The sequence below is a fragment of the Centropristis striata genome, chromosome 3, assembly GCF_030273125.1.
Source record: "Centropristis striata isolate RG_2023a ecotype Rhode Island chromosome 3, C.striata_1.0, whole genome shotgun sequence".
Lineage (NCBI taxonomy): Eukaryota > Metazoa > Chordata > Actinopteri > Perciformes > Serranidae > Centropristis > Centropristis striata.
The window spans coordinates 25,942,453-25,951,588 of record NC_081519.1 but is presented as its reverse complement, the minus strand read 5'-3'; the positions used below and the strand labels follow the sequence as shown (position 1 = coordinate 25,951,588).

At 39.3% G+C, this 9,136-nt stretch overlaps 1 protein-coding gene across 2 annotated transcripts in view; it reads right to left on the bottom strand.

Annotated features, from left to right (window-relative positions):
• Window positions 1–4,019: 4,019 nt before the first annotated feature.
• The window catches only part of txnrd3 (thioredoxin reductase 3), a 30,230-nt gene continuing 25,113 nt past the window's right edge, over window positions 4,020–9,136 (bottom strand). For both annotated transcript variants that reach the window (XM_059329017.1, XM_059329018.1), the window contains exon 16: window positions 4,020–5,241. In XM_059329017.1, coding sequence (XP_059185000.1) covers window positions 5,179–5,241 — 63 coding nt within the window. In that variant the 3' untranslated portion in view covers window positions 4,020–5,178. The remainder of the gene's footprint in view (window positions 5,242–9,136) is intronic.

Below are 9,136 nucleotides of genomic sequence, written 5' to 3'. Positions count from 1 at the left end.
CGCGACCACAATTGGGGTCGGGACCCCAAGGTTGAGAATAGCTGGTCTAGAGTAGTACTCTAGAAAACTGCTTGGTGTTTTTATTTGTGTGAATTTAAAACATACATACATATGAAATCGGCCATAATACAGGAAAGCAGAGAGTTACACGACTGAGGAAGAGGCCAGACTGTGTCCACTGTGGTTTGTTCCTGCTCTCGTCCCAGCATTCGCTTCACTTCCTTATTGGAGGGCTGTTGAGTAAAAATTATTTTGTTTTCGCAAAAGTTGGTTTGTTGTTGCAAGATACTCTTAGAAACAAAGTACAAAAGTACTGAAGAATTTGATCGTTAGATTCATTTTTTAAAAATGTGTTTGGGTTTGTCCACCAGAGTGAGTTGAAAAATGACTAAAAGGTAACACAATACACCACGGAGAGATACAAAAAAACTAACTAGAGACACACAATTCTTTTAAATCTTTTATTGACATTGATCAGTCAATGACACAAGATTTTCAGTTTGAGAGCATAATTTGTCTTTCTCGTGCTCAGATTTGTTCTCCTCATGCTCACATTTTGCGCTCGCACTCAGATTTCTGCTGCTTTCTTTCAAAATGTGTGCGTGCACTTAAAAATCACATGCTTGTGCTCACATTTCTTCTTCTTGGACACAAACATTTCGCTCGCACTCAAATATGTCCTGTGCGCGCTCAAATCTAAAGTCTACGCGCTCAGATCTCAACTCTGCACTCTCAAAACTTTTGTGCTCCCACCCAGAACACGCACGTCCTCTCAGGTTGAGGTGTCTGCTCAGACTGAACGTGGCCCCGCCCTGCGCTTAAAATAGTGTGTTTCACCAGCCAATAGGGAGACAGCTAGATTGTGACCCCGTCTTAGGTGCGTTCCCTCGCCTTTTTGAGCGCTCCGTCGGGGCGGGTATATGGTCTGTTTGTAAAACTGCTTCTCTCTTAAAATACACCAATTTACCATATTAGCCAGCTATTTGAATCGTCACCTATTTAAGACGCAGCATATTTATGTAGAATTAATCTTAAGTAGTCCTAAAAAGAGTTATCGTAGTTTAAATTATATATATATATATTTTTTATTATTATTTATATATATATTTATTGTTTTTTATTTTTCACCTGTACAGTGGTGTCACGATAGTCCAGTGGTAAAGGACGCTACTATCTGTTGCATTTTAAACCATGGGAAGCCGGTTCGCATCCCGTCCGCTGCACTCTTGCTACATGTCTTATTATGATTGAAATTTTTAATTGATAAATTAATGTAACAGTAATACAATCCGTGTAACCAGCTGCTTCTCTTATTGAAACGTTTAACAAGAGATGATGGGTAAATAGACTTGGCTACGTGATTAAAAAGGTATAATGAAAAATACGCTATGATGATGATAATGATTTGAGGATAACATTGGTGCGTGTAATGCAGTGTATCACCGTCCGATTTACGCGGTCATAGCCAGGGAGCGCGTAATTAGGCTAATGTTGGTAATGCTTTCACAAGAAGAAGACTTTGAGCAGGATTCGGAGCGCGGCAGCGAATGAATGGGAGACGAGATGGATGGCCAAAGACCTCAAGTAAGTTCATTGCTAAATGTTGCTACAACTCAAAACACATCTATCATATACAGTAGTTTCAATAACAGTACCGTAATCATTGACACTCGTACTTATCAACATATATAGCGGGCCTTCATTGTAACATGTACAACGAAAGTACAATAATTGGCAACGTATGATCGTACCAGCGGCAGGTCGGCACACATAATGATGCGCGAGCTGAAGGGAATCCCCGCTGACGTCACTTCATTCATAATGAGTTGCTGTCCCTAATGCCGACAAAGGCCCGCTATGTATGTTGATAAGTACGAGTGTTTTGAATGCAGAGTGCCAGCGCAAAATTTGAGCATGAGGAGAACAAATCTGAGCACGAGAAAGACAAATTATGCTCTCAAACTGAAAATCTACACAAATCTACAAAAAATCATACAATTATCACAAGCAGAAACAAAAATTACAATCTTTTATTAACATTATTGAAGATAGAAACAACACACAACATGACTACAACAGGACACAAAGTGACTTATGAGACAACGACCACAAAGAGACATAAAATCAAAGACACAAACAACAAATACAGAATTACCACAAACTACTAGACTTTTAATGGCATTACACACACATAACACACAAAAAAAGACAAAACTATGAGACACACAACCGGAAAGAGACACAAAATGACCACAGAGACATAAAATCGACTACATCTATCGTCTTTCAATGATGTGGTTTTTGAAAAGACCAGCATCATCCGTATCAGTTGGCAAATGGAGACACTGGTACTCCAATACTTAACCCCTCCTTATTCCTTTGGTTGTATGAGGATGTACAGTAGTGTTCAATATAATAGCAGTCCAATGTGACTAGCCAGATTAATCCTGGTTTTTAGTATATTTTTTATTGCTACATGGCAAACAAGGTACCAGGAGGTAGGTACTTTTTTTGAACACACCCCTTTCAACTGATTGCCCAATTGCACAGCCTTAAGAGTGTGCAAATCATGATTTCTGGGTCTTGTTGGTTTTCTGAGAATCTACTGCACCTACTGGTACCTTGTTTGCCATGTAGCAATAAAAAAGTGCCCCCGCGACCCGGCCCCGGATAAGCGGACGAGAATGGATGGATGGAATAAAAAATATACTAAAAACCTGGATTAATCCGGTTACTCACATTGGATTGCTATTATATTAAACATTATTGTAAATAAACAGTACCTAAAATGAATGGGCAGGGAGGTAGCCGAATCCCAGGTGCCTGTCAGCTTTGAACCTATCAGCACAGCATGACAAACAATTGAACAGGCCTCTGATTCACTGGTGTTTGCTATTCCAGTCGCACATAAAACAATCAGATTGTATTACTGACAGATTGTCCCCCATCAAATGGATATCATCCAAATAAAACTAATAAAAACCTGGGTTGTCATGACAGCTGTGCAGGTGACAGTGTTTTCAGATGTGAGTCTGTGAACCCAACAAAGGCTTCACACCAGCCCAGACACTATTGATCAAGACCGCCACTTGAGGCTGAATAGTCTCACACCCAGAGGAAATTATGCTATTATTCTCCCACAGCTGTCAGATGTAGATGACATGAATAGACTGTATCTTTGTATCAGCAGCACTCAAAACATGCAGCCTCCTCATCTGTTTGTTAGTTGACCAATGAGTGATAAAAGGGCCTTGTTTAATATTGAAAATTATTAAAAGAAATCTAAAATATTAAATGAACCAGTAAATGGTCAAATAGTTAAAAAAAAAATGTAAAACTCACTGTTATGTCATCATTCTAAGGCAATCTACATTTTAACCCATAAGAACCCAGATCTATTTATCCTTGAAGGAAAATTATGGAGGATATATACCACAGACCAAGTTGACCACATAGAACACATTTATATATACATTTTTTTTTTAAAACAATGTCAAAGATCTGCGATGTGACATATATGTTACATTGGGCGTTTATGGAATTCGTTTATATTTCTTATTTTAAAATAAATAAACTGCATACCTTTTCTGCTTACAGAAACACAAATTTGCCCTTTTCTTTGCATCTCCACAACATATATCAAAATTGTGACAGGATAGGATTATTTTTGGTTTATATTTGGTCACATGTACTTTATATTGAACAGCAGAGCATATATTAATTTAAAATAATTTAAACAGTGAAAATAATTGAGTTGCTATTATAATAACTATTTTTGTTATTGTGACAAATACGTCACATCAGGTTTTCGATTTTTAGGTTAAATTTTACAAAACAAATGACCGGACTATAACTTGCTTTAAAAAATTAACAACTAAAATGGATGCTTCGGATGTACTGTAGCACCAGGAAATCAGGTCACTGATCAGATCACTGGTCATCCTTTTTCTAGTTTAGGTCTTCCTTTTAAACAAACATGAAACTGCAAAAGTGAAACAAGTGAAAAAGTCTCACAAAAGTGAAGTTAAATGTATTCTTTATTAAATCTTGATAGAGAAGTAGTCTACAGTGCTTTGACACCAACAAACAAATCATTTATACTGATGACCAGTCTCTCACCGACAGCAATTAGAATACTGTCGTCTAGAACATTGAATATAAATTTTACATACATATAAAGCAGAGGCAAACAGCAAGATGCAACAAACAGGCTTTAAATTAATTTAGCACAAACTTGTGAAATTTTCTTTTTAGTTTAAAACAAAATTCAGTACAATTCAGGTTGCATTTTCCATTCAATTTGATATTTTAAGTGTTTTGATGCAGCACATGGAGGTTTGAAAGGTGTTGATTTGCCGGCCCTTGATCTCTCTGCAGACTTGTTTAGATAAATACTTTGGAAGAGATAAATGGAGTTCACTTTAAGGCAGAAAAACCCTGGTGCCTCTACATAGCAAAGACAAATATTGACAGCTACATGCACCTCAATTTCATCCTAAAGAGGAATACGTTTGGAATGATGAAGGCTCAACTGAAGAAATGTGACAATATTTAATCTACACACACACAAACCAGATTAAATAATACGTTTCCATAAAAAGCTGGAGTTCAGAGCCGTGCATCCATTCAAACCCTATTTGTGTGACAATTTGAATCCTTTTTTACAAAAGTCAATTTCAGTCTGTATAAGTATTGGGGTTGGACGAAGGGTTTGGGCCTCAATCAGGTGCTGCTGCAGAGGTACATCGATCCTCGCCCACCTTCGTATTTGAGGTTACGAGCGAGAATGTCACAATTAGCCCAAACGCACATATATACTCAGCAGTAATGTGTGTGTTGGTACTCCTCTGAGAAGGACACACTGATGGAACCCAGGAAAAATATCAGCAGAGTAACCCCGCTGTTCAGCAGGCTGCTCTCATGTCAAACTACCTCAGCCAGAGCTAGGGATTCAACCTCAGTTCTGGCTTCTTTCAGTCACCTCGAAGCTCCCAGCCAGACCAAATGAGTGTTTTCTCTCATTCAGACACTGGCCACGGTGTTAGGTTTGTCCTGAGAAACAGCTGCTCTGTAAAGTGAGCAGCTGGAGGTGAGGCTGAGCTTAAAGGTTCAACTGAGATGAGAGGAGTTGGTAGAGTCTAATGTGAGAGCAGCCTGCTAAACAAGCAGGGTTTAACCTCAGCAGCCGGCTGCAGTGATGTCTCCGCCGGAGCTCTTTGTCACATCCAGAGTGGTGAAGACCTAAAAGGACATGGAAAAAAAACACATCAGGGCCCTTTGTTTTTTTTGTTTGAAGAAGAGCAAAGCCTTTTTCTCCAAGCAGTAAATGTGAAGATCTTCTAGCTGACTTCCTAACAATAGCACTTGCCTTCAGCTGAGGTTTCCCTGTGAAGCAGTGTCTCATGGCGTCCAATCTAAAAACCCAACCAAATCCCCAAACTTCTTAGATCAACCTTTTGTTGCAAGTCTTTCTTGTACGTCCAGTGTACAATTGGTGGGGCGACCTCATAGTCTCAAGCACTGAAACTATAGTTGTTTGTTTCCTTTTTCAGAAAAAGTATTGCTATTGCTATTTTTCTTCAAACTTCTTCTCAATTTTTATTAATGACAGGCCTCTTTTATAAGTTGGGTGTCTTACCGGTGTTATGTCAAAGTCTTTCTCCCCCGTTGATATGTGTACCCCTCACCTTAACCTGCACCAACCTGACCCCAACCAGTCGTCCTTTAAGTTGCTTAACATGACCCCAAGTTTACCTTAACCCCAAACAGTTCTCTCTACAAGGCCTAACCTCAAACATAAATCCTAACCCCAACCGCGGAGGTGATGCTACGGAGAACACCATTCAGGAAACATCATTTGACGGGTAAGAGATTTCCACACAACACCTGTATTTTGAAGTTTGGCCACACGAGTTAGTACTATAGGGTCCTGTTATATGGTTGTTTCTCTCGCTGTCCTTGTCATTCTCTGTAAAGTCGAGCTGTTTACGCACGTTCTTCTGGGCTTTTTAGTAGTTTAGACATTTCAAATCCTGCTTAAAATGAACATTCAGCGTGCTGTTCATTGTTTGTTTACATCAGAGTACTTCCAATATGGCCGACATCCAGGTAACTGGCTACAATGCGCTGTGTAAAACACTGTAATAAGTGCCGGTCAGAGCTGCTCGGATTTTATATTTTTTAATAAAAGCCTCCTTCAAATAATAGCCTGCCCCTATTATTTGCCGGGTCCCAAACTGATTTTTTATTAATAGAAGCCCCAGCTACTATTTGAGGATATAGGGTAAGTGAAATTCTGTTGCATAATCCTGTGGCTTCTTGACCTCTCAACACGTTTTCTATTCTTCATTATTTGGATTTTATGCAGTCTTATTGTGTGAAAATGTAATATAAAAAAACAAAAACATCAAACAAGATTTTCATTAAGCAGTCTAACGTGCTGCAATTATCACCATTCTACATTAACATAATGAATGTGTAATGTCCAGGTCTTTAATTATGTTAATGAATGCATCACGTGTATGGAAGTAACAAAAAATACTTATTTAGCTTACAATCTACATAACCAAAGTAAGATTAAGAAAAAGTGCTTCTACCAAATAAAAAAACAAAGTCAGGACTCTAAAAACAAACATAATTCTAGAAACTGCTGCCTGTGGCTGGCCCGTTTTAAACATTCTGATCAAATGTGTGGCACAACAAAGTCATTAACAGACATCCACCACAGATAGGACACACACACAATTCTGTTTGGTTCATTAGGTTTGTTATGCCAAAGGCATTTTGCTCAACACCATTTTGTAATTTCCTGCTTAGCTTAACTGATCAGTCAACAGAACACTATTACAACATGTTGGAATAAAAACTTTTGCAATTTAGATTATACTGTGAAATGTTTGCTAGGTACTGGGCTCTAGCCGTTTCAAATAATAAAGACCTTCCCAGCCTAAAAAGTCAGCAACTCTAGCCCCTGGCCAACTCTGAACAACGAGCCATGTTTCCATGGCAGCATTCGGTGAGTGTGTTCGACCCACACTGGTATTCCAGGTTTGATCCTTATCCTGATATGGATCATATTTGGTACATGACATTTACAGTGGGGAGAACAAGTATTTGATACATTGCAAATTTTTCAGGGTTTCCCACTTGCAAAGCATGTAGCAGTCTGTAATTTCTATCATAGGTACTCTTCAACTGTGAGTGATGGAATCTAAAACAAAAATCCAGAAAATCACATTGTATGATTTTTAAATAATTAATTTCCATTTTATTGCATGAAATAAGTATTTGATACATCAGAAAAGCAGAACTTAATATTTGGTACAGAAACCTTTGTTTGCAATTACAGAGATCAGACGTTTCCTGTAGTTCTTGACCAGGTTTGCACACACTGCAGCAGGGATTTTGGCCCACTCCTCCATACAGATCTCCTCCAGAGCCTTCAGGTTTCGGGGCTGTCGCTGGGCCACACGGACTTCAAGCTCCCTCCAAAGATTTTCTATTGGATTCAGGTCTGGAGACTGGCTAGGCCACTCCAGGACCCTGAGATGTTTCCTATGGAGCCACTCCTTAGTTGCCCTGGCTGTGTGTTTTGGGTCGTTGTCATGCTGGAAGACCCAGCCACGACCCATCTTCAATGCTCTTACTGAGGGAAGGAGGTTGTTGGCCAAGATCTCACGATACATGGCCCCATCCATCCTTCCCTCAATACGGTGCAGTCGTCCTGTCCCCTTTGCAGAAAAGCATCCCCAAAGAATGATGTTTCCGCCGCCATGCTTCACGGTTGGGATGGTGTTCTTGGGGTTGTAGTCATCATTCTTCTTCCTCCAAACACGACAAGTGGAGTTTAAACCAAAAAGTTCTATTTTTGTCTCATCAGACCACATGACCTTCTCCCATTCCTCCTCTGGCTCATCCAGATGGTCATTTGCAAACTTCAGACGGGCCTTAACATGCGTTGGCTTGAGCAAGGGCACCTTGCATGCACTGCAGGATTTTAATATTTGACGGCGTAGTTTGTTACTGATGGTTTTCTTTGACACTGTGGTCCCAGCTCTATTCAGGTCATTGACCAGGTCCTGCCGTGTAGTTCTGGGCTCATTCCTCACCTTCCTCATGATCATTGATGCCCCACGAGGTGAGATCTTGCATGGCGCCCCAGACCGAGGGAGATTGACCGTTGTCTTGAATTTCTTCCATTTTCTAATAATTGCACCAACAGTTGTTGCCTTCTCACCAAGCTGCTTGCCTATTGTCCTGTAGCCCATCCCAGCCTTGTGCAGGTCTACAATTTTATCCCTGATCTCCTTACACAGCTCTCTGGTCTTGGGCATTTTGGAGAGGCTGGAGTCTGGTTGATTGAGTGTGTGGACAGGTGTCTTTTATACAGGTAACGAGTTCAAACAGGTGTAGTTAATGCAGGTAATGAGTGGAGAATAGGAGGGCTTCTTAAAGAAGAACTAACAGGTCTGTGAGAGCCAAAATTCTTACTGGTTGATAGATGATCAAATACTTATGTCATGCAATAAAATGCAAATTCATTATTTAAAAATCATCTACTGCGATTTTCTGGATTTTTGTTTTAGATTCCATCACTCGCAGTTGAAGAGTACCTATGATAGAAATTACAGACTTCTACATGCTTTGCTAGTGGGAAAATCTGAAAAATCAGCAGTGTATCAAATACTTGTTCTCTCCACTGTATATGGGACATGAGAAATGTGGTTATTATTCAGAGAACAGCAGGGCTCATAATTAGGGGGTTTCTCAGTGTTATGGTTTGAGTAATACGAAGGGACAGAGTTTTTAGAAAGTGCAATTACGTCTTACACTTATTTTTATTTAATCAAAGATTTTACACTGCCACACAGATGGCCTTCGGACTCCAACACTTCATTTGTCAGATGGAGAAAAGTCCAAATGGACTGTTGGAGCTATTTAGTTCTTGTTAGTATTTAGTTGTCTGTTTAGTTTATTATTAACAATGAGTATTGTTTTTTATTCTAGACGTTTGTTTATTTTGATAATATTTTTGTTTTGCTAGTTAATTGTTTAGTTTCATCATCATTACTGTTTAGCATATTTAGTTTACATATTTTTTGTGTTTTATGGAATTTGGGTTGGCACCATGGGCGCC